This window comes from Watersipora subatra, chromosome 11, assembly GCF_963576615.1.
Source record: "Watersipora subatra chromosome 11, tzWatSuba1.1, whole genome shotgun sequence".
Classification (NCBI taxonomy): Eukaryota; Metazoa; Bryozoa; class Gymnolaemata; order Cheilostomatida; family Watersiporidae; genus Watersipora; species Watersipora subatra.
In genome coordinates, this window is record NC_088718.1 from 45,936,506 (window position 1) to 45,961,118 (window position 24,613).

At 35.1% G+C, this 24,613-nt stretch overlaps 1 protein-coding gene across 1 annotated transcript; it reads left to right on the plus strand.

The window, feature by feature from the left end:
* The first annotated feature begins 862 nt into the window (after positions 1-862).
* LOC137408182 (gastrula zinc finger protein XlCGF57.1-like) lies at positions 863-24,298 on the plus strand. The gene is made up of 8 exons (XM_068094584.1): positions 863-893; positions 5,727-5,833; positions 8,244-8,300; positions 8,407-8,469; positions 11,737-11,793; positions 17,841-17,897; positions 18,009-18,071; positions 22,920-24,298. Exons 2-8 carry the CDS (start codon positions 5,758-5,760, stop codon positions 23,960-23,962), a joined length of 1,416 nt encoding a protein of 471 aa, XP_067950685.1. The 5' UTR covers positions 863-893; positions 5,727-5,757; the 3' UTR covers positions 23,963-24,298.
* The last annotated feature ends 315 nt before the right edge of the window (positions 24,299-24,613 follow it).

Sequence of the window (24,613 nt, forward strand, 5' to 3'; positions counted from 1 at the left end):
TTCAATTTTGCTTTATAGCAACGGTCTGATTTTTGTGGGGCAGAAGTGCCACTTTGTCTGCGGTCAAAATTTGTCTTGGGAGAAATTGAACTCAAGGTCCAGAGGCTAACCATTACACATAGAACCATAGAACCATTGTAGTATTTCACTCAAAGGAAACTCACAAAAACGATACATTTCATATTATTATTTAAATATCAAATTATCATTATTAGCCTACTTTTTATATTCATCATTATAATAAACTTTAAATAAATATAATAAATTAAATTATTAAATTACTTAAAATTTCTCCCTTGACACTATTTCGTCTTAACACGACAAAACTACGATAAACAACTATGTGAATACGTTATGCTAGTTTGATGAAAGATCTCATATTTTTGATTAAGGATTTGCCTAAAACGATGATTATGCTTTCTTTTGTTGCAAAAAATAAAAAGATTACAGACTCCATTTCTAACCGACTAAACATTGGCACTTGCTTAAAACCTCGTCGCTTAGTGCCGACAAAACATTTGCATTTTCGGATTAAGCTCCGCCTCTACAAAACGACCCAGAAACTGACCAAGTTTTGAGCCACTGCAATTATACCTGACCTAAGTGGAGTGGCTCAGAACCTTGTCACGTGACGGGGGAATTTTCTGTTTTTGTTTTATAAGGTACCTATTCGATATCTCATGCAAAATCTTACCAATTTTCTTGAGATTTATATTTTTTTTATACATTTTTCTATTTTTCTATACATTTTCCAAATACATCTGGCATACATGGCTCTGTGCTAAAATAAGCTCCGCCTGGCAGTCGTAACGATCCAAACAATCGCGCATGCGATGTATGATTGTTGGCACACGTGCGTTGAGGCGCAGAATTGTTTAGTACAAATTTCATTGGTAAGTTAAAGTAAAAGAACTACTTCGCAAAAAAATTAGAACACTAACTTTTCATTTCTTGTTGACTATGTCAGATAGCTTGATTATGTTTTACTAGCATAAATTAGGTGGAATTGTTTGTGCATTACTAATAAATATTGACATCTTGTTTACAGTTTTTGCCGGTTAGTGGGGTGATATAACTCAAAGGTTCAGTTTCTATTTAACTAATAGTCATACCTCTTGTATTATGTGTAGAGCACGACCCAGCAATGTCCTTTGTCCTTGCCGTGAATATAGTTTGGCGAATATATGTCTCTCTCTGTGGCGAGTGTCTGTATGGCTTGGAGGACCACTACTGCATATAGTTAATGTCCTTTTCTATAATAGTTGTGGTTTCATGTGACCAAGTGTCTGTCTTTCTTGGAAGCTATCTTCTCCTAGCTCACCACTAGCTATCTCACTCTCCACTCCTTAACACTTCCCTCTATATAACTAGGGTAAGTGCTAATATTAGATTAGTATACTATAAAATTACATGTTCCTGGTTGTCGTTAACAGTAAGGAAAGGTATAATGTTATCTGAGGCGTGGTCTGTTCAGTATCTCGGTATAGACTGCCCAAGGAAAAGAAATGCACTTGCTATTATACTGTCTTGTCAAATGTGAGTTGTCTGTCACTAAGCAAACAATATAATCATGGAGCGGCAACCCCAAATCTCAATAATTATGTGATAAGCAACCAGGCACTGCTGGGAACTGGGAATAGTAATGGCTAAATGAATATGAGTTATTTTACTCATATCAGGGGGATTAGTGACGCTCTCTATAGACCTATATATAACACAACAATACAAAGTTTTTACTGGAGCCTCAACAAGTTTCTTGTTTGCTTTTGTGAAAGGAATTTGTTTGCTGCAGTTTAACTCGTTTTATTATTTTGATTTGTGTCGAAATGAAGTTTATATTTACGTCTTTTGGTCGGCCTGAACTAATAATGAAACTTGCCTAATTTATGTGCAGATTATGCGTTTTAGTATTTCATCCATTATATAACTGTGCGTGTATCAGAAGTCTGAAAATGTGGTCTATTGTTGTGTCGTGTTGCAGCAATAATAGTCTCTGCACGCACTGTTTTTGTATTCTAGGCAATTTTTACAACAAGACAGTAACAAAATCACGTAGTATTTAATATTGTTTTTTTTCTGAACGCCACAATAACTCTTATTTTAATTGGCAGTGGCTTATCATTGACTTTCTTTTTACAAAAAAGTGTTAAAACGGTAGGTACAGTGCCAATACTCACCAGTTTGTCGGTTGCAAGTTAAAATCTCCAGACATATTAATTGTGAGGATGTACTAATGCCATGAACACAGTAGCAAGTTTTATAGATAGCTCAGCTTATATTAATTAGGTAGTCATAACGATACAGATATGCATTTGTGATCGAGCACTACCAGTGTGCCTGTGCCTCATGTGCCATGAGCATGACAAACATGAGTGAACTACCTCAAATGTAAACAATTTTTTATATCATTATTTGTAAAAAAAATTTCGGTGACTGTTATTACGCCTTCCTTTAGATGAGTTTACAAGTAGCAGCGCTAAAGTTCCTTCATGAGTATAGCAACATGCGTAAACTAATCCAAATCGAAACAATTTTTTATAATCTTTTTAAGAAACTCAAAAGTTTAATGCTTTTTTATTATAAATAATAATCAAATATGCGTAATTTAATACTAGGTAATATTTGGGACTGACTATAAAAGTAGCAAGTTTGTTTAATGTTAAACAGTTCACACTAAATAAAAACTAAAGGATTATGTAAGTAAACTCCTAAAACAACCTATTTTTGCTGTTGTTTCGAATTTGTGATCAGTCTGAGAGTACTCATGGACTTCACCTGCTGATGACCAGTATTAATATGCCCTAGACTCAAAATCACAGAGTTCAAGCATTATACATAGATGGATAAAACTTGAGCTACATTTCCATTTATATACAGCGGATATAAATTTAATGCTTATTTGTCATTTGTTGATCTGTCATCCAACTGGTCAATTATAGCGCTAAAGTTTTAAGAATGAAAAAACCGCTTTGCACGGGAATTGAACTCGGAAACTCCAGTTCTACTGACGGGCGTTCTATCCACTACGCACAGCTTACTTACATACTATAGAATAGTTGTGCACATGATTGTTACCTATCTCTAACAACAGGTAGTTAAAATAATCATGCTTCAGCTAACACACTTGAACTACTAAAAAAAATATGTTCCCAGACTTCCCAAAAATGCTATAGGTATAGGTATATGTCCATAACTAAACCTTATTAAACTTATAAAACACAGAAATAATAAAACACCTCCATTTAAAATTAAAATAATAAATGCTGTATTTGTTGATTGAATATATTATTTTGTAAAAAAAAACTTTTGTCGCTGTACAATGACGGAAATGCAGCTAGTTTCATTATATACTTGAATACCCAACAACTTGAGATCTCGTACTTAAATAGCCAACAGTTTGATAAGAACAGCATTATCAATGTCTGTCTTACTATAACAAAACAAAAGTGGAATATTATTTAACCTAAACTAGGATTATTCAAACTCAGGTTCTATTCTGATTACCTTTTTTTCCTGCCTAACTTGAAAGTACTCTATCAGTTATTGCTAACAAGACTGGATTCATACATAAAAGTGACATGCATGGAAAACAATGTTCTGGTGTAAACTGGTTAGATAAACTAACTAGCTGTGCCTCCCGGCGTTGCCCAGGTGTTAAAAATCAGCTTATAAACTAAGTAAGCTAGTAAGCTTACAAATTCTAAACTAGTAATTCCAGTTAGCTAGTTAATATGCACTAGGCTTCTAATGGTGGTAGGCCATGACATTGCATCAGCATTGTTGTCCAGCTACAGCCATTCTATTAATAGCTATAGCCGGAATGACAGACGACAGACATCCTTTGAGAAATATATATGTATATATATATATATATATATATATATACACATACATGTACAGTAGAGGTTAGCATCTAAGGTGATCATGGTGATTTCTTATACTAAGTTTAGAGCATCCTTTTTCACAGCATTTAACATATTCGCCATATTTGCACTGATCTCAATTCACGCTGATCCTTTTGCAGTGATTGTACATGATTTTCATGTACATGACTAACTGTATATGTATAAATGATGTTCATAACTGTGTGTTGTAGGTAATAAAAAAGTAATTTTACTCAAACTTTGTATATTTTGCAATTTTTCTGGTGCAGGTCTAACTTTGTCTCAGCAAAGAACAATTTTCTCCAAATCGGAAATTTTATGAAACTACCTTTTTTGCTACACAGATTGTCTATATGAATGGATGTGAGTTGTTTATATGAATGTAATATCATTTGAAAGAGGAGACTTGGTTGGTTTTTGTGAATCTTGAATGAGTAAATTATCTCAAGTCTGTCTTTTGTAGTAGTAACTTGAATTATGGCAACTTTCTGAAAAATGGGCGGTATTTGGGGCTAAAAATTTTGTCTCTATGGAAACAAGCGTGCTGCTAAAGATATAGACCGATCAGTAGCTTACTCACTACCGGCTCACCGATTATCTAACAGAAAGTTCACCGCAGAAAAATCAAAAGCATAAATAATACCGCACTCGTTTACAGCTGTACAAGCTTGTAGCATTTTTAGCTATTGGGTCTCCAGTAGCTATATATTGAGTGATTCTGATTCTTTTAGTGCATGTATTTCATGTGAAGAACTTTAATAGTAGCCAAAGATTATTGGGCCACTCAAAATATGACTATCAAATTTGCTGGTAAAATATTTTACGCCAAACTTCTTCGAAGTATTAAGACCACGATAAACATTAAACTACTATTAGCCTGAGACAGTTAGTAATTATTTCTATGGCTTCGCTTTGATTGTTCACCTATTATCGTAAATTTAAACCGTTTTTAAACTTTGGGCTTCTTTGAAGTATAAAGACCGCGTTGAACAAGGAACTACTATTAGCTTGAGACAGATATTAATATATCATTAATTCAATGGTGTTGCTGTCAAAGTTTTAACAAATAAAGCGAAAAGCTCTGGGGTCAGACATAAAATATTGGAAGGTAATGAGCAGCCAGTTGATGTTTGGTTCATCGAATGGAACAATCAGAACACAATTACCTAAGCAAATAATGCAAATATTTTTGTTTTGAATTTGTTAATTTTAGTTTCTACATGTATTATGAATATGGCTCGTTTTTTTCACTACTTCTTAATTATATATTTATAGCATCTGATAAATTTATATTATACAACTTATAAATTTGCAGGTTTATGGCAAATTATTTGATAGAATCTTTTCACTAGCCTTAACTTGGCTTGCTATGAATGGACCTTTTATATCGCTCATGAAAGCCAGTTTTGGCTGCAAGCTGTAGCAAACATCAAACGTATCAATGAGTGCAATGACCTTTTATGCAACATTGTTAACTATAGTTATAAAATGAAAAATATACCTTCAAATTTGAAATGAAATAAAACATTTTAAGCTCTAACAATTGCAAAGCATCGCACAGGCTATAACATCATCCAGCCTCTGTTTGAGTGCCACCTCCATTTGACAGCTTTTGGTAGGAGAGGGTTGAAAATAGAGCGCCATGGCGTTAAAATATAGGCTTAATGGTATCTTTTTGTAATAATAATTTTCTACTTCAATGTTTGTCATCTGTCCAACTACAGCGTGAACTGTTTTTTTAAATTTACAAGTGGACTTCATTCATAAATAAGCTAGTTCTCCGCAATTGCTTGCCTGGAAACATGGATGTTACCTAATCTATTCTTACACTATCTTTTTTAGATAAACTGATCTCTCTATTATAATACCTGCCATGAACACCATGAACACTGTGTTAGTAAAACCGAAGAAAGAAGCAGATGGTTTGAGTAACAGTCTCTATCCAACCGGTTAGTTAGAGAGTTTCACTAAACTATGTTTATTATAAAGATTAATGTCTTTGAGAATTTTTGCAACATGTATTCATCATTTTCATACCCATTTCTTCCTTAAAGAATAGAGAAAGCATAATATTATTATGATTTATTAGTTATCTTGAGGTGTTGACTGATGTTCTGAAAAAAGAATCAAGGAGATTGACCCCCTAGAAGCTGAGATATAGACAGCCAAACACAGGTCTACCTAATAAAGAATCAGAGGAAAACCCTTCGAAAATCCCGAAAACTATGACGTATAAAATCGACTTAATGGTCATGTGCCGGAGTTGCGCACCCTTACCGCCGTTACTTATAATGATTGTTTTGGCTACGAGATGTGAAACGCTTCTCGCGATAGTAAATAATTTACATACTAGCTCTGGTTTCTCAGGAAAATCATCCAAACATTGTGTGGTAAAGGCATTTGCCCACAACCCCTCGTCATGATTTTTTAAAGCAGAAGAGCAGATTTTGACTATCGTGCTTCAAATTTTAACTCGATCTCCACGGATATGCTCCGAAGATCATCTGTTCAACGAACGGCGCGTGTATAGTCTATATGCGATATCCGCGATTGCAGTTTTTTTTAGAATACGAAATAGGAATGGGACTTTTTGTTCCTTCATCATTTTTCTACTGTGTATCTACTGCAGCATTCAGTTGATTTTCATGATTATCGTCACTATTAACAGACTGGAAGTTCACTACAGCCATAATCTTAAAAAGACTAACTTGACCGTGCTGCTCTTGCTATAAGAAAAGAAAACGATAACTTTTGCTTTGATTTTTCTATTGATCTATTATCTTATCTATGATTATTTTTTATGATTTATATAATATTCATAATGCATATTATACAAAATAATAATATAACTGCGTATAGAATAAATGATGTAACTAATAAAATTTGTAGAAAATTCCAAATGATAACCGAGATTGATTTAATTGATTCTATTTATTAGCTATAGTTAAAAAATCTGAACAACGCTAAAGATGAGTCTGAATAGGGAAGCTAAGTAGGAGAACAACAAAACTGAGCTGAACTAGCAAGATAGCGAAATGTTGCAAAATAATAGATGCGTGTAATTATTTTATGCTAAAACTAATCTACACGTCAGAGGGACTGGTTCGGAATTCTAGGAGCGATGATTGTTAGGCCCAATTTGATTGTTCTATACTTCCAGGGATTAAACCAATTAAAACGCCCGTGATTGTTATAGGAGAGCGCATTAGTTGGCTTAATTGACCAATGACACACAAGTCGATTTCATACGTCATATATTGATGATTACCAAAACACTTTTGTTTTTTGGTAGACCTGTGTTTGGCTGGCTATATCTCAGCTTCTGGTTGGTCAATCTCCTTGATTCTTTTTTTAGAACATCAGTCAACACCTCAAGATGAATAATAAAGCATAATAATATTATGCTTTCTCTATTCTTTAATAATGTCGTCTATAGCTACGTTATCTGTAACCTTTTTCTATTTATCAATGTCCTCTCTAGCCATACTTGTTCATTTTCTCTATTTCTATTTCCTTTATAGCCATGTTTTCTATAAGCAAGCCTGACCACTATTGTGATTGTTGTGTCTAGTATAGCTATATTTTCTGTAGACATAACATAACACTTTTAATTGAATGCCGACATTTATTGGAGTGCCACCTTTATTTGAACTGCCCCTCCATTTTTCCGCCAATATAGGAGAACAGTTGAAAAATCAAGCACCACCCTTAAATTCACTGCCACCTATTTGACCACCGCTTTCACATTATTTGATCTATATGAATCCATAGTAGCAAGTGATCAGTAGAAAATTGTCCTCAAAATCATACTAATAATGACTCTGTTACATCGATAGCAATTAATTCTTTTGTTGGTTCTGTTCCTATCGAAGTCCGTTTTCTAGCTCCAAATGTATTAGTTGTTTTTTTCATTAACACTTTGAAAGCAACATCATAGAAATAATTAATATCTGTATCAGGCTAATAGTGGTTGCTTGTTTAATGCGGTTCTGATACTTAGATGTATGTGAAAAACGGTTTACATTTATGATGGTATATGAACGACTAGTTTTAGGCTAAAACTTGAGTTTTGCGATCCAGCTAAAAGTTTATCGCTTGTGTGAAATGCAACGCGTCAATGTTTTGCTCTGTTAAAAAATTGTTTGGACGCTAGTTAATTGTTCATAAGTTTGTTTTTGTAGCGTTTGAAAAATTATTGTTTTACAATTTAAAAATTCAAGCCAGTGTATTGTAACTACACACTATTCTAATGTGATGGTTTAACCAGCCAGCTTAAAGTACTGTTTAAGCTGGTCCTTTTGTGTAGTTCCACTAAATCAATGTTTGTAGGAAATGAATTATAAATACATTATATTGTAGATATCGAGGTTAAAGTAGAACCTGATGAGTCATCAGTCGACACAGACAGTGATGAAGGTAATTCTATTGAAGAATTCTTTTCATGAAATTCATGACATCTTATTATATTTGTGAAAACTTCTCCTTATCATTTTCTTTAAATGAACTTTCATAAATATTGCAGTAGTTACAGAAATAAAAACAGAACCAAGATATGATGGTGGTCCTGACAACCTCTACCCAACTGGTTAGTTTAAGATTAATTAAATAGTAGTGATAACTGGTGATAAGCTTTGACAGGTGCTTGTGAATTGAATGGTTAAACTGGTTTATTTTACTAAAGGTGATATACAGTTGACCTTTGTTTGTTGGACTAACACAGACTAGTTGTGTCCATACATTGATAATTGAGTACTGTATATTAAACAGATATAATTGTCTCATACATACCACTAGTGCACAATATGGGTACAGTATGCATATACAGTATACATGAGTGAGTACAAAATGATTATATCCACAACCGGTTACAGTATATTCATAGACCTATTAACTATACTTGTAGGTCTACTATTACTGTATAGGTAATAAGTGTATGAGTATGATATTGACCTTTTGAAGGGCAAAGCGTGATTTATGTTACCTATATTTTGCACTCTCCCACAGCAAGAGTGAAATTGGTGTCGCAGGTTTAGCATTTCTTTTAATCGTTTCGGTGCGATTTTTGCATTTCCACATGAAAGCTTACGTGGCTTCTGTAAATTTGCAATGGCTCGGAATTGATGAAATTTAAAGGTTGACTTCCAACAAAATTTACATTACAGTTATTTGGTATCAACAGATTCACCATGTCTTATTCTGCTGTGTTGTAGGTGCAAAATATGTGGGAATGTGATTACAAGTTTTTAAAGCACATAAATTACATAATTTTTTTATTATATATTTCAATACATCAGTCTTGACTTTCGAATGAGCCTATATTTAATACGGAAAAAATAATAGAACTTTGAAAAACAGGGTGTAAAAATATGTCCTGCAAAAAAAAACACTTGGTTCAGGTTCTCAAAATGTGATGTCATAATCATTATTTAGCCTTAGGTAGTCGATCCGTTTCGCTGCCATTGAGGCTGCGCTTTTTTATGACAATCGGGGCTGTTAAACCCAGGGAGCGCTAATAATACACTAGGATTCTAGATAATCAACAATGAACGGGGATCGTGCTAACGCCGACCAATACAAACACATGTTCTGGGTTAATTAATTATGCTTCAATAAATATACTGTCCTTAATAAAGGTAATGAAATCACATCGATTAAATTGTGACCTGCAGGGGCGTGGCCCAAAGGACTATATGTCAATTACGCTTTCGCAAGATCACGCAATGCTTGAAACCAATTGTGTCATGATCACAGAAACCATGGTTAAGTCGAGATTATAATATCTAGAGTTATCTGCATTAACAGAAGGAGAAAATTCTCACAATTATTTTGCAAAAAAAATTTTGATTCTAGCTTAATTACAACAGATTTTATGGTCAATAAACTGAATGCATGTTTACCATCAGTGAGAAAACCTAGTTCCGAGAAAACTGGTGTTAAGTCTGAGAAACGAAAACCGATGCACAGTTTTGTTTGCATTTCAAAACGTCATAGCAACCAATATTAAGAGGTTGTGATATTTATCTAGGTTTCTGTATTCATATCAAAAAAATTATGCTGAATTTAAAAATCTAAACAGATTTTGGCTGGTTGTCATAGAAATGGCTGTATATCTATAAGAAAATGTATTACCTAATTTTGCAGATATTAAAAACGGCTTGGCAGTGCCGCGATATTAAGCACAACCGTAGTATGATCAACAAAATGTTAAAAAATAATAATAGCAGTAACATATTGCACATCAATGGTCACTCTATACTTTGATCTTGCAAATTCGAATAATTTTTCTTATAATCAAATCTTATAAAATCGAATAATTATTCTTATAATTAAATATTGTAAAAATCTTATATGAATGGTTAAGAATATATCATGGTCATTCCCTTTACTTACACTGCTCTTGGCATCAGTTGAAATACCAAAGTACTCATTATAAGTGTCCAAAATGTCAGAATTATCCCTCAAATCGGCAAAAAAGAAACGATTACGTTTTTCGGATGCCATTTATTAGTACTTCCTGTTTAGCATAGCAACGGTTTTAAGGGGTTTTTCCGAGGTTTTAAGACATTTATTATCTAAACTGACTTCAGATTCAGAAAGATCACTCTTTGATTAGTCCAAAAGCATGTGTTATCAAAATCCTTACCAAAATTATAAATTCAGAAACTTTAGTGTTCTGAATAGTTTCTGAACACTAAAGTGTTCAGAAGTGTTCAGTTAGTGGAACTTTAAAATCGAATAACTCAACTTCGTGATTTGCGACTTAACCATGGTTTCTGTGACCGCGACCCAATTAGTCTCAGTCGCGACCCTCAACATCAAAATAAAATGAGAGGGCTAGTGCATATTATCATCGGGAAAACATGGTGCTTGAAATCTGCGTTATTTATCATAGAAATAATCTGTACATGGAGAGCTAATGACACTGATTCCTTTGTCTTCTCCATTGGTTCTCTGGAGTTGTCCTACCTTCGCCTGCCACTACCGTCCTTGAAAGCTAGCTGTGGTAATCAATTTAAATAAAGATTTAATTTTCGCTGCTACTACTAACGTTGACGACAGTTTCTGACAAGGCTATAGCAAAAACAGAGTAAGGACCTATGTGCTATCAGTGAAAGCAATTACGCCCCGTATAGAACAAAGGCAAAGGTTTATGGTAATGGAGCTGATTGGCTGATTTGGCTAATTGCGTATGGCGCAAAGAAAATCTTATTTATGTATTTTTACTCACCTTTTATGGCAAATAATCACTGCTTGACAACAATATCTCCTGTAGGTATAGTAAACAAGTTATGGGATGCTTTATTCTATCTATTAAACCTAAGACCCGTTACACCCCATTGTCATACCTCGTTAGCATAAAAACGACACAAAAATGTCCTGTGGCCTCCAAACTATAGCAGTAATAATACCAAACAATAATTATAGTATAACACTCACTCAAGTGCATGCGTTGCTCGCCGCGTCTGCCCCTAGAGCACATATCGGTCAAAGTTGCTTTTCTTCGGGCAGACAGGGTCACATGTGACACGGACTATCTCTTGACAGTTGAAAGTTCGAGGAAGTGTAGTCCAAAAAATTGGGGTTTGATTGACTGTTGATTGTACAAAGTCACAAATTTAAGCATGAGCCCGATGAAAAATTTCTGAACTTGATAAGTTTGAGGATATCATTTGCTAAATACAGATCTATGAGAGCTAAGAAAGTATGAGTCATTTTTAGTATATTGAAACCTTTGACTGCAAAAGTCACTGAGTTTATAGTCACATTTGATTTCTATAAAAATTTGTTCAAGATATTTTGTACCAATCAGATCATTCATTGTATCTACACATCTACAGTGGTTATTTTTTAGACATTGAACTTAATCTAGAACCAGAGAGTCGTTCAGTCCGCACACACCGTGATAAAGGTAAATATGATATCAGCCTAACATATTTAATAGCAGATTGAGTTTTTTTTTCAACTGTACTTCGAATAATCCTTTAGTAAAACACTCATGACCCTGAGACATATTAAGAGCTTTGTTATCGTCCTGTTTCTCATAGGTTAGTCCCGGGATAGGTTTACTTTTATTAACTTTTGCTTAATGATAAAGGTTGTAAAGTACAGTGTACCTTCGGGATACGATGTTGATCTGTTCCAAGGTTGACATCGTTTGGTGGAAAAGTCCTATGTAGGGTAATAGTAACCATTGTAATTATACAATGCCAAAAAATGGTAAGAATCGTCCAAAATTTTATAAAAATGTTGTACATATTGATAATTAGTAACAAAATAGTATGTTTACTTTATTAACTATAGTTACCTACAGTAGCTGCATTGTATTAAATGCACCTAGTGAATATGATGGGCAATACTGTAAAATGCAGCATCATAATGTGTGTTTGAAATGCAGTACACACAGTAAGGATTTCTTGCCTTCAAGACGTATGTACAACATAAGCATTGAATTCACTTCAAAATTCAAATAAGTTTAGCTTATTATTAGCTTATTAACTAAACACACATTTAAAACTAATTAAAGCTGATTTTTACTATGTATATTTAACTATTTCACTAAATTTCAGCTTTTCATCAGTAAAATCTTATCGCTTCTTAGTTTCTGCTTTCACTATTACCTTTAGCTAGTCTGGTTAAAATTTTTTTCAACCTAATTCGACCGGAAAAGCCGTGCGTTGCAATTCTCGAAAGCTGCCTCTCGTACATTTGACCATTTAAGCTGTCCATCTCAGCCTTTCCCTTTAGGAGATGTGAAGCTAATAATGGGCTTCAATGTCTGGTTCCATAATCAGACTTGATAGTTAACCCAAACGATGTGATAGGTCAAAGCATTCTGACTTACAGGCAACTGCGCTTTTTTATCGACATCTTTGGTGGCAAATATTTTATACCTGGCGTCTGTGACATTGTCATATTTGCCATACAGCCTTGCAATGAATTGCATGCAGTTTGCTATGACTTCTTTACTGCAGCAGTCGTTGTCTCCCAACTCCGACATATCTATTGCAGTCTCTTTTATGGTATTCACTGCCCTTTTCTCGGATATCCTAAATAGCTCACTCACCCTGTCACAACCGGTCAAAGCATGTTCTACTAGTATATTTGCGAGGATGTGTGTGGGTAAGCTATCAACCAGATGCCTGACTGAGACATATCGCTTGTGAAGTCTCATGTCTAGCCACCAAATTACATCCCATTACATCTTGGCCATCATTGGCAATAGATTTAAAGTGATGAACTGCCAATACAAGCACATCTGTTTCAACACTTCTGACAACCACTGTATCTGATGTCTTTAAAGCATCAGCAGCATACAACAGTAGCCTAGTATTAGCTTCATCATGATTGGATATCAGCTGATCATAAGTCTGTGACGATGTATTTGTGACTTTGTAAGCTGAAACTCCACTCAATATCAGGGTTGTATCAGCAATCATCATCTGTTGTTAGCATTTTTATGTGTTAATAAAAGAAAAGAGACTAAATTGTTCTTGTTGGTTATATTACTTTGGAAAGCTACCCGATTAATTGTTATACGAACTTCGGCACCCATCTCAATGTCACACGTTTTCTTTTTACCTTGACACTTAATGTCCCATATACCATTGGAAAGCTGAGAGTTTACTGATTTTAAATCTGAAGGTAATTTTTCTGTACTATTGGCAGGATCGTACACAAGACCAGTTTCGTAAAAAATTCGGTTGTGTATCCGAACCTGCTAAGGTTGGGATACGGAACCTCGGCACCGATCTCAATGTTACACGTTATCTGTTCACCTCGACACTATCTTTCTGCTGATTTTACTGACTGAAGGTGCTAAACATCAAACACAACATCTATCCTAGCAAAACCCTCACTCTCTCGTCTTATTCTTGCTAACAGTTTTGTCGTATATAGACCAAATTTATAGAGCCTTGTCACCGTTTGTACTAAATACATCCCATCAGTCACAAGGGATTTTTCATTGTTTTCATAGACATGGCCATTAGGGCCTGCCATCAAACTCTCCTACTCTTTAGCTAGCTGTGATTTAATAGGCTTTCCCCTGTCACAATTTTTGTTGAATAATCCCAATGGAATAGCACGTCTCATATTCCAGAATTTCTTTTGTATCCAGCTCTCGACATTGTCCTAATATTAGCAGCTTAGCTAATGGTATTTACTCATTTTCATCTTTACTCATTTTTGTGTTTCAGGACTCTTTCATAGCTTGTTAAAAGAAGGCACCCTCTGTTTGGAAATGAATGCATCCAAATGTTTAGTCTTTTGACAAAGTCGTTCATCGGTGAAATTCTTGGCTCGATTGCTGCTACTCTGTGGACTGACAATAATTGTTGTGTTGTTTCCAGGTCTGGCTTTGCTCCTATTGTGAGATTGACCAAAGTGGGGCCTGATCTAAATAGGCATATACCCCACAGGATGTAAATATTCGTTGGTCGTAAAAATTTGCAATTTCGCGAACAGTCAATTCCGCGAATTATAAAATTGCATGAATAATTAGTTCTGTTTTTAATTACAAGGGAGAATAACTACTGCATCAAATTGAAAACTAGTCGCTAGGCTAGTTTTTAATATAAATACTAAACTTAGTTGAGTTCCAAAACATTTTTAAAATCATATCCTGGGCTTTGAGCTAACACCATTGCCAATACATCACATTCATTTACAAAATTATTCAAGGTTGTCGCAAGATATGCAGAATGGCGTCATCGCGAAAATAGCCTCTAGGCAGAAGTACTAAACTTAGCTGAGTTCCAAAACTTTTTTAAAATCATCGCCGGGCTTCGAGTTTTATTGCCATTGCATCAAACTTTACAAAATTATTCAAGGTTTTCACAAGTTATTCTGCATGGCTTTATCATCGCAAAAAAGCTCTCCTAGCATTTTTACATTGAAGTCGGCTCCATCAATCTCTAATACAGAAGTTGAGGACGATCATGATTCTGATCTGGACATTATGGTATGTATTTGATTTGCAGTGCAGATAAGTTTTTCCATGATTAACTGCATTAGTTAATTCTTTTGTTTTAAAACTAATCGCTTTCATTAAATACTTCAGCTATTGTTTTTGTACTTCCTTAACACTCGTTAATATTTTTTCTGTTTTCTGTTTACTGCAGATTGAGAATGAAACAACCTACTCCGATTACGAAAACTAGAGACAAGTAGTAATATTCATCAAGGCAGGAATATTGGCAGAGAAGCAACCAGTCAACCTAGACCCCTTCATCGACAACAACTCCTTGATATCGCTGCAGCAAACATGATTAACTTACATATTTTATTTCATGTATATATATTATAATTTATTACAAACTTGAGTGTACAAATAAATTAGTTCAAATACAAATAAAACTTTACAAACGATGAATGGAATAAATATAAACAGTTTAGTCCATATGGCGTTTGTCTAGCAATAAACTTAAACTGGTACTTTTGATAAGTGAATACTAGCGTGTAATGGTGCTCTCTAACTAGTTATTTGGGTAATAGCAGCTCTGTCGATGTCTCTGTCTTGGGTAGACGTTAAAGGCGATTCTCTCGCTACTACATAACTGGTAAGGAAGTTATCATCAGAACTCTCCTCGTGGTTTACTAGGTTCTGCCGGTTGGCCAAAGATTTGTGCTCTTAAAGGCGTTTTTGTTCCTGTTTTAAAAACAGACATATTCTCCTCATTAGCAGCTGCGGCCACTTCTACCTCAATTACAAGATCTCCTTGAATGACTGGTGATCTTCTAAGAATGACATCTACCACCCTTGCAATCATTGTGGTTCCGTGTATGATGAAAACTCTCTCTCTCTCACACTAAAACAAATTTAATGAAGCGGTAGGGATGGAAAAGATAAATATTGTGTTTTACCGAAAAACCAAAGTAAAATTCAACTAATTGGATAAATGTGAAAAGCTCATCATTACTTACCACAAATTGTTGGTTCATCAAAGGCCTCCAAATCTATGAATATTCATGAAAACCTCTGAATGCAGCAAAAAATTTATAGCTTAGCTTGAACGACCCATAGTTGTAAGCTAAATAGAAAAAGATACGCACAGCCGCGCATGCGTAGGGTTAACTCTATTGGTAGATGTAATAGAGTTAACTCTTCATAGAAAGTGACAATTTTCAGCCGTGAATAAATTAATCGGCGAATATGCATGAAATGGCAATTTTTGCGAAATATAACTCCCCGAATAAATTCATCCTGTAGGATATCTGCCTGCTCCAGGATGCTTAAAAATGCTTGGACATCAGTTTCATCTTCACTGGTTGTTGAATCTGCTTCTTCTTTGTGTGACTGGAGGTCCTGAGTGCCGATGCCAAAAATATCTCTTTGCGCAGCATAGAGGTAGGCTCGGATGTGTGATGTGAAGAAACAATCAGTCCTAGCATTCCTATTCCGACTGATGCCTTTCAATGCACCTTTAAAATCTCTTTTCATGGTTTGCTCGAATACTTGGTCAGTTGGAACACCTGCAAATATGTTACCTGTTCGATTACTGTGATTGCAAACAGTCCTGTGATGACTGAGTTATGGACTTCAGGTGCATTGTCCTCTAAATCAATCATGTCAGTGAGGCACACCAGTAGCCATCTCGAGTAGTTTACGCTCTCATGCAAAAAAGGTAGGTAACATTGACATTAGGCTATCCAGGTAGAGCTGCCAGTCAGCAGATCTCTCTGCTCGAATAAATGACAATATAGCTTGCACAGAATGGATATAGTTGTTGTAGAAGGTTCCCATTGCAGATGTTCTCTCGATTTAGATGTTGAAGTCTCTGAGTAAGGCTGTCATGCTTTTAGCTGCAGGCTTTACCTCATCCATCTCAATGAGAGGATCATCATCTCCCTTTTCGGAAAGCCTATATTTATCTTATTTTCATCTACCATGTCGGTAACCATAATGTTGTATCGTGGCAGCTACATAGTGATCAATGTTAAGAGTGGCAGCCAACAGAAGCGCTTTTGTCTCATTGTCACACATTGCCTAATCGTCGGCATTGTCATCACAGTTTACAAGCCTGTTTTTCGTCATCAAACGGTACTGCATCAGGGTACACCTTGGAGTGTTTTTGTCTCTAAAAATGATTATTTGTTCTTCTAAAATCAATATGACTCAAGCTCTGGCAGTCTAGTCTGAATGTCAGTCAAAATGAGATTATGAGCTTTACGTTGTATTAGTGTCAGCCAATGCTAAACCTGCTGTTATTTGTAGATAATGTAAAAACTTTATTTGAACACCCCATTTCATTTAAATGCAACCGCTAAAAAATGTCCTTATAGAAAAGTGGTTGAAGAATACAGTGCCAACCTTTAATTAAACACCCTGTCTAGTTGACCACCACTTTGACATTCATCGGTCTTCACGAACACATATTTAAAAAATGATCAGTTGAAAAGTGTTCGCACATTGTTACTAACGATGACTCAGTTACATCAATCAAAATTAATGTTTTTGCTATAGTGGTTGCAATTGGTTTAGCAAGAGTGTACCTGAGAGCCTGAGAATATCAATCGTTACAATCATCAGAACTACACTCCGTGTCGAAGTCGCTAAGGTCCAAACTTCACACACTATTTTCAGATTTATTCTTACTGCGGTTTGCAATCTTATCTGAAGACATTAAAGTGTTTTGATGAACGATGAGAGTACTCTTCAGGAACATCGTACAACAAAGTAGCAACTATTTTTAAGGCGTATTCGATGACGTTTTCTAACTTAACAGCTATTATTATTGTTACAACCATATATGCTGTTTTTTGTCGATACAAGTTTTGTATTCCTATTTCTGCTATAACTAGTACCGCTATAGCCATAGAGTATCATAACTACTTGTTATTTTATCATCATGCTTTTACCTGTCGGTTTAGAGCAAACATTTTCTAGGCTGATCTTCATATCTAGTTGAACTATAACTCTGTTTGTAGTTAGTAATTTATGGATATTTTCTATTGTAGATAATGAGGTTGATGTACAACCTGGTGATTCATCAATCAACAATGACAGTGATGAAGGTAATTAATTATGTTGCAATTATATTTTTATGGGATTCACCTCAACTTAGTAAATATACGAGACAATGCTCATTGTTATTTTTTCTAAATGGCCTCTCATATTTATTGTAGGACTTGCTGAAGTGATAACAAAGCCAGAATCTGATGGTGGTGTTTATAATCTCTACCCAACTGGTTAGTTAAAGATTTATTAGATAATAATACTAACTGCTGTTGATTAGCTCAGATGTCCAGTGCCTCTTAGCTGAGTAAATATAATAATTACCTTCCTCTATTGTCTCACAAACTGGTTTATTAGTAAAACTAAAATACTAAATCTGACTATAATTTATTGTGTCATTCTCTATCAAGCCGCAGACCTTTTTTGTATAGATGTTCTTTTTAGTACTAGTTGTCAGAGGAATTCAGCTTCTTATAGCCAGTCCTGTTTGTCATGGTTGCTATATTAACGTGTGCACCGCTGGTGTTCCCCCTCATATATCGGTACAACATCTCAACACTTTGTCGATGCAACATTTGCAGTGATTATGGTCATTTTAAAATGTATTTGCCAATAATTAAGGTGGACAATAACATTTTATTTTGTATTTGTTTGAAAGAGTTTAGCATTTTGGAAAATCTTTTAAAAAAAAATAGGGACAGGCTTTTAATGATTTTTATAAGCTGAGTTTGTCTGTTGGACACGTTTGGCTCATGGTCTTCACAAACACATGACCAGAGCATAGAAGACCAGATCATGACTCAATCAGAAAGTTATCTATTGGTATTCATAGAAATGTAAAAAATTTTCTCTGTCAGTTTGTCACATGATAGCACTTGTCCTTCAAGTTAGCTTTTTACTGCTGTCAAGACTAAATTTGAATGAAACGCTTTATGAGCTTCATTGTTTCATACGTTTACACTCACTTTGGAAGTTTTTTCTTGGCTTTGTGTTAGAATTCATTTAGTACATGTTTACAAACCTACAAACATGTTAGGTTTGCTTTATTAACGATATGTACCAGCTGATTCCAAGTAAATACATTTCTGATTAAACTGCTGAAGACCGTAAAACACAGGTGTCAAACACATGGCCCGCGGGCCACATGTGGCCCGCCACCTCATTTTATGTGGCCCGCGAGGGCTTAATTACTCATTCGCCCGAGACTCATTCTTCCGTATTTATAACGTTGCTAGGCACACCAACGCGAGTTATCTTGCCTCTGAAATTTGTCTATTCATTGTGTTGTTATTTTTAAATTACATAAGAATAATTTTGATTACTCAGAAGTAAAATTTTTGGCCAATCAAACAAACGTACATATATATCTCAATGATCTCTCTGGCAAAAGTTATAACTAAATTACTACGCCCTTTTCGACATCTACTGAACCGAAAATCATCGCCGTCACTTTAAAATTTCTCGTTCTCGATCAATTTCTTTCAACTCCAGAAGTAAATATGCAGATTCAGAAGGGGTAAGACAGTGAAAGACTGCATAAATCAAATTGAAACATTATTTTTAATGTTTCAAAGTTTTTACTAACTTTTAATTTTGTCAATTTGCATCGTTACACTCGAATAAAAATGCACTTTTTAGGCTGTCAACCGTAGTCAGACAAAAGTTATCATTAAATCTCGATAGGATCATATTCATTCTTAGAGCGGCCCCTGAAGTCTGAAAAGTCAAGAACAGAGTTACTGAACATAATGTTATTGTTTGAAACATGTTTATGACAGTTTATTTGAGTTATATTGGGATGTAGGTTTGCTATGTTATGAAGATAATACTCGCGAGGAAAAATTCGAACTTATAGTTTCGTGATTTTCATGTTCATGACTAACTGTACATGTATAATAATATTCATAACTTTGTATTGTATGTAATAAATTACTAATTTTAGTCAAACACTGTATATTTTGTAATTTCTTTGGTGCAAGTCTAACTTTGTTTCAGCAAATAGCAAATAATTTTTTGATTTTTTGCTGCTTACATATTGATTTTGTGTTGCTGCTGTTGCAATTATTTAGTGTTTGCAGGTTTAATGTGTGTATGCCAACAAATTCATGTTCTTAGTAGCTCACAATTTTTGATTTTACTGAAAGTATGCCCATGTTGATGGGTATTGTGTAACTTTTCTGATTTTCTTCGAAAACAAGTGTTCTGCATGTTTTGCTGTGCAACTGTTCTGTTTGCAACTTTAAGTAATAAAGTCAGAGTTATTTAATATTAAAGACTAGTTTAAGTTATTTTATATTATTCGATTACATTTCATTACAATTATAAGTTACATCTGGCCCTTTGAGGACAGCCGTTACGCTGATGTGGCCCTCGGTGAAAATGAGTTTGACACCCCTGCCGTAAAACCTCTAACTGAACGCCACTTCTATTTGAACATCACCTTTATTTGACCGCCACTATTAGTGAAATGTTGAAAAATATACCGTCACCCTTTATTTGAAGGCCGCGTCCATTTGACCGTCATTTTGACATTTGTTGGTCTTTTTGAACCAATATTATCAAATGATCAGTAGAAAAGTGGCCACGAAATTGTATTAATAATGAATGGTTTGCATCAATAGTAATTAGTTCGCCCGTTGTCCCATTCAAAAGCTTTTAATTTTTTTTCTTAAAGCTTTGAAAGCAGCATCATAGAAATAATTAATAACTGTTTCAGGCGAATAGTATTTCTTTGTCCCTTTAAACACGGTCTTGATACTTTGAAGTATACATATATAAAAAACGATTTACATATATGTGACCCCGGCCGTCAGAATGTACAATCGTGCGGTAATTGGATTGTTCACAATAGCACGATAAGCGTGCTTTACCTGTTGTATGATTCACCGTCACTATTTCAGTAAACAGTGGTTTATAGTGCATTAAACCCTGCTCTTTCACGTGGTCTTGTTTATTTTTGTGTCTGACCAATCATAAAGCCATAATTGCCATTTAACTATGCCCATCTCGGTGGTTGCTATGGAATTTTTCATAACCCAAGATCATAAATATAGGCTCTAACTACGGGTGCGTTCATGTATGTGGCTATTTCCTGTTTTGATGCTTCAGGCTAGAACGAAATAAAACCATCGCAAAAATTACGGCTCGTTGCTGCTATTAATTTAGATGAGTATTTCTACGTAGAATCTGAGTCAGCTGCCTCAGATCATAGTGAAAGCGATGATGAGGGAGGGTTGTAATAATAGGGCAACCTTAGAAATACAGCTTTTTACGCAATATGAGGCTGCTAACGATAATGCGAGTAATAACGGTCATCCTAATGAATTAAATCAAATTACCGCCTATCAAAGATCAGCCTATCACTGCTGATAACATTCTTATTTTAGCTGTTGACATCAAACTAATAAGTGGGTGCAAATGTAGGGAATTATGCGCTAGTTTTATGTCGTCTGAACAATTAAGCCTCATTAGAACTGTGTATCAAGAATTACCGAAGGAAACATTGAATATGGTTGTGTTGGAACAAATTGCCACTAGCATAATAAACAAACCCCTCCAATGCACTACAATAAATCTCTGCAGCGTACTCGTGCTACACTGTGTGAGTGTTAAACTATATAAAAAGAGCTCTAGATTGAATGGTCACTTGATGGGTTGATATTTCCGCATCCTGATGCCCCCTGTTGTCACTTTTCCTTGACCTTACCATGACCTTCTGTATAGGTGGACAAATCTGAATGCACTTCCAACACTTTGTTAAGTTGTTGGACTGTCATTATATGCAGTCATAGCAATATAGCTTGATGAAAAGTGCCCAGTTTGAAGCATACCCTTTTAATGAAAAACTCCAGGATGGTGAGCTTTTAGCCACATATATTGTTAACCTTACCATGACCTTTGGGAGGTTAACCGTCAATCGAATTGAAATAAAAATGCAACCATCATCTTTTTCAGGGTTTTATTGTAGATAATGTCAGGTTTCATCAATATTGGTTGACATTGAGTGGTCGGTTGCTATGGCATCTTGATTTGTAAACAAATACCATGATTTAATGTTCATGAATCATCAACTTTATCCTGCTTAAACTCAAAACAACAGTTTTAGTTCATCACGAGACCTTCTCTACTAAATCTTGCATAACCTGGGCATAAATAATCCGATTTAAAAAATTTAAAATGCATTAAAATCCTCAGAATTTGTTGATTTCAATTCTTTAAATAACTCAAAAATGTGGTTTTAGCACGATTGTGCATTCTGACTGCCTGGGTCACATATGATGGTAGATGAATGACTGGTTTTAGGCCAATAGTTACGTTTGTCGAGCAAAACCTTTACGCTTTGCATTTACGCTAAATGCAACTCGTAAAAGTTTCGCTTTGCCAAAAAATTGTGTGGCCGAAAATATCGACTAGTTCAGCAGTGCAAAAGAAGAGTTGAAGTCAGAGGACATTGTGAAAGGTATTTGACAATCAGAAAATGTTTGTCCCATCAAGAGTAACAATCAGAACGCAGCTATGCGAGCAACGATGGATATATTTTAGTTTTGAAAACGCTAATTTTGGTTTGTGCATGTAATATAAGTACGGTTGGTTAATGGTACTTGTTCATGAATAATTATTTGTATCATTTGTTAGATTATTATTCTATAACGTATAAATTTGCGGATCGGTAGCATATTATTTGATAACATTATTGTGGTAATCTGATTTTACAATTAATCGACGCTCGTAACTCCTCTTCCATTGGCTGCAAACTGTGGCGAACATATCAATGAGTGCAATGAGCTTTTATGAACATTGGTAAATACAGATATAAAATAAAAATATCTTTTAATTTAGAATGAAATAAAAAATTGAAGCCCTAAAAATCCTTTCATCATAAATGCTTTACATCTGATGGTTGGCCTTATACCGTGTGTTTGAATTGTTACATATGATATATTATTCATATTTGCAATGAAAACTCTTAAAGAATCTTTTCATATTACTTATAAGGTTTAAATGACGTTTTTATAATATAAAATATTTTGTATACCATACTACTAAGCTTGTGGGCCAAAATCTGTCAACTTGTATTATAGGTAAAAATTGTGGACAGAAATCCTTTCCAAGAGATCAAAATGATATATCTCGAAGATTGTTATGCACTACCGCTGTAGAGACAGAAATAAAAGGTCTCCCTGCAAGGAAGCCTCTTCATCGTGAGATATTCAGTGCTAGCTTTGCTCGCCGCAGTCATCTAGCAACAGACGTGAGAACACACACTGGAGAGAAACCATTCCAGTGCAAGATATGCAGTAGTGGCTTTAATCATCGATATAGTCTAACAAGACACATGAAGACTCATACTGGAGAGAAGTCATTTCAGTGTAAGATTTGCAGTAGACAGTTTGCTCATTGCCCTAATTTAACAAGTCATATGAGGACTCATACTGGAGAGAAGCCATTTCAGTGCAAGATTTGCAGTAGTAAATTTGCTGATCGCCGTAATCTAACAAGTCATATGAGGATTCATACTGGAGAGAAGCCATTTCAGTGTGAGATTTGCAGTAGACGGTTTGCTGAACGCTCCAAGATTACAAGACACATGAAGACTCACACTGGAGAGAAGCCATTTAAGTGCAAGATTTGCAGTAGTCGATTTTCTCAACGGTGTACTTTAACAACACACATGAAGACTCATACTGGAGAAAAGCCATTTCAGTGTAAGATTTGCAGTAGTCGGTTTGCTGAACGTTTTAATTTAACAAGTCATATGAGGACTCATACTGGAGAGAAGCCATTCCAGTGTAAGATTTGCAGCAGTCGGTTTTCTCAATGTAGTAGTCTAACGGATCATATGAGAACTCACACTGGAGAGAAGCCATTTCAGTGCAAGATTTGTTATAGTCGGTTTGCTTATCGAGTTAATTTAATAAGACACATGAGGACTCATACTGGAGAGAAGCCATTTCAATGTAAGATTTGCAGTAGTCGGTTTGCTCAATCTGGTACTCTAACGAATCATATGAGGACGCACACTGGAGAAAAACCATTCCTGTGCAAGACATGCACTAGTAAATTTGCTCATCGTTGTAATCTAACAAGTCATATGAGGATTCACACTGGAGAGAAGCTATTTTAGTGTAAAGTTTGCAGTAGTCAGTTTGCTCAATCTGGTACTCTAACGGAACATATGAAGACTCACACTGGAGCAAAATGATTCCTGTGCAAGACATGCAATAGTAAATTTGCAGAACGCCGTAGTTTAACGAGACACTTGAAGACTCACACCGGAGAGAAGCCATTTCAGTGCAAGATTTGCAGTAGTCGGTTTTCTGAACGCTCTAAGTTTACAAGACACATGAAGACTCACACCGGAGAGAAGCCATTTCAGTGCAAGATTTGCAGTAGTCGGTTTTCTCAACGGTGTAATTTAACAAGACACATGAAGACTCATACTTGATAGAAGCCAATTCATTATAGGACACACAACGGTACATATTCAAATGTACTTGGATACACTCACACACTCTTAGTTAGTTGTGTAAAAATTGTATACGGAGTGTCTTTTTGTTGTGTAATTTTAGGTGTATTTGCATCTGTTGTACATTGAGTTATTTACTTATCTAGTTGTGGTAAAATATACGCAGCTTTGTGGTCAAAAATAAATTGCATGCATGTGTTCTATTGAAGGACAAGCCTTGGTTCAGTTTTTCAGTGTGGTTGAACCGATATGAACATGACTAACAACTACAACATTTTGGAGATGGGTACATTGGCTGATCCTCCTGAC

Coding starts and splice junctions, on each gene's coding strand:
- LOC137408182 (XM_068094584.1), top strand. CDS start 5,758: ATGAACACCATGAACACTGTGTTAGTAAAACCGAAGAAAGAAGCAGAT. Junction 8,301..8,406: donor CGACACAGACAGTGATGAAG/GTAATTCTATTG, acceptor TAAATATTGCAG/TAGTTACAGAAATAAAAACA. Junction 11,794..17,840: donor CCGCACACACCGTGATAAAG/GTAAATATGATA, acceptor TTTCTATTGTAG/ATAATGAGGTTGATGTACAA.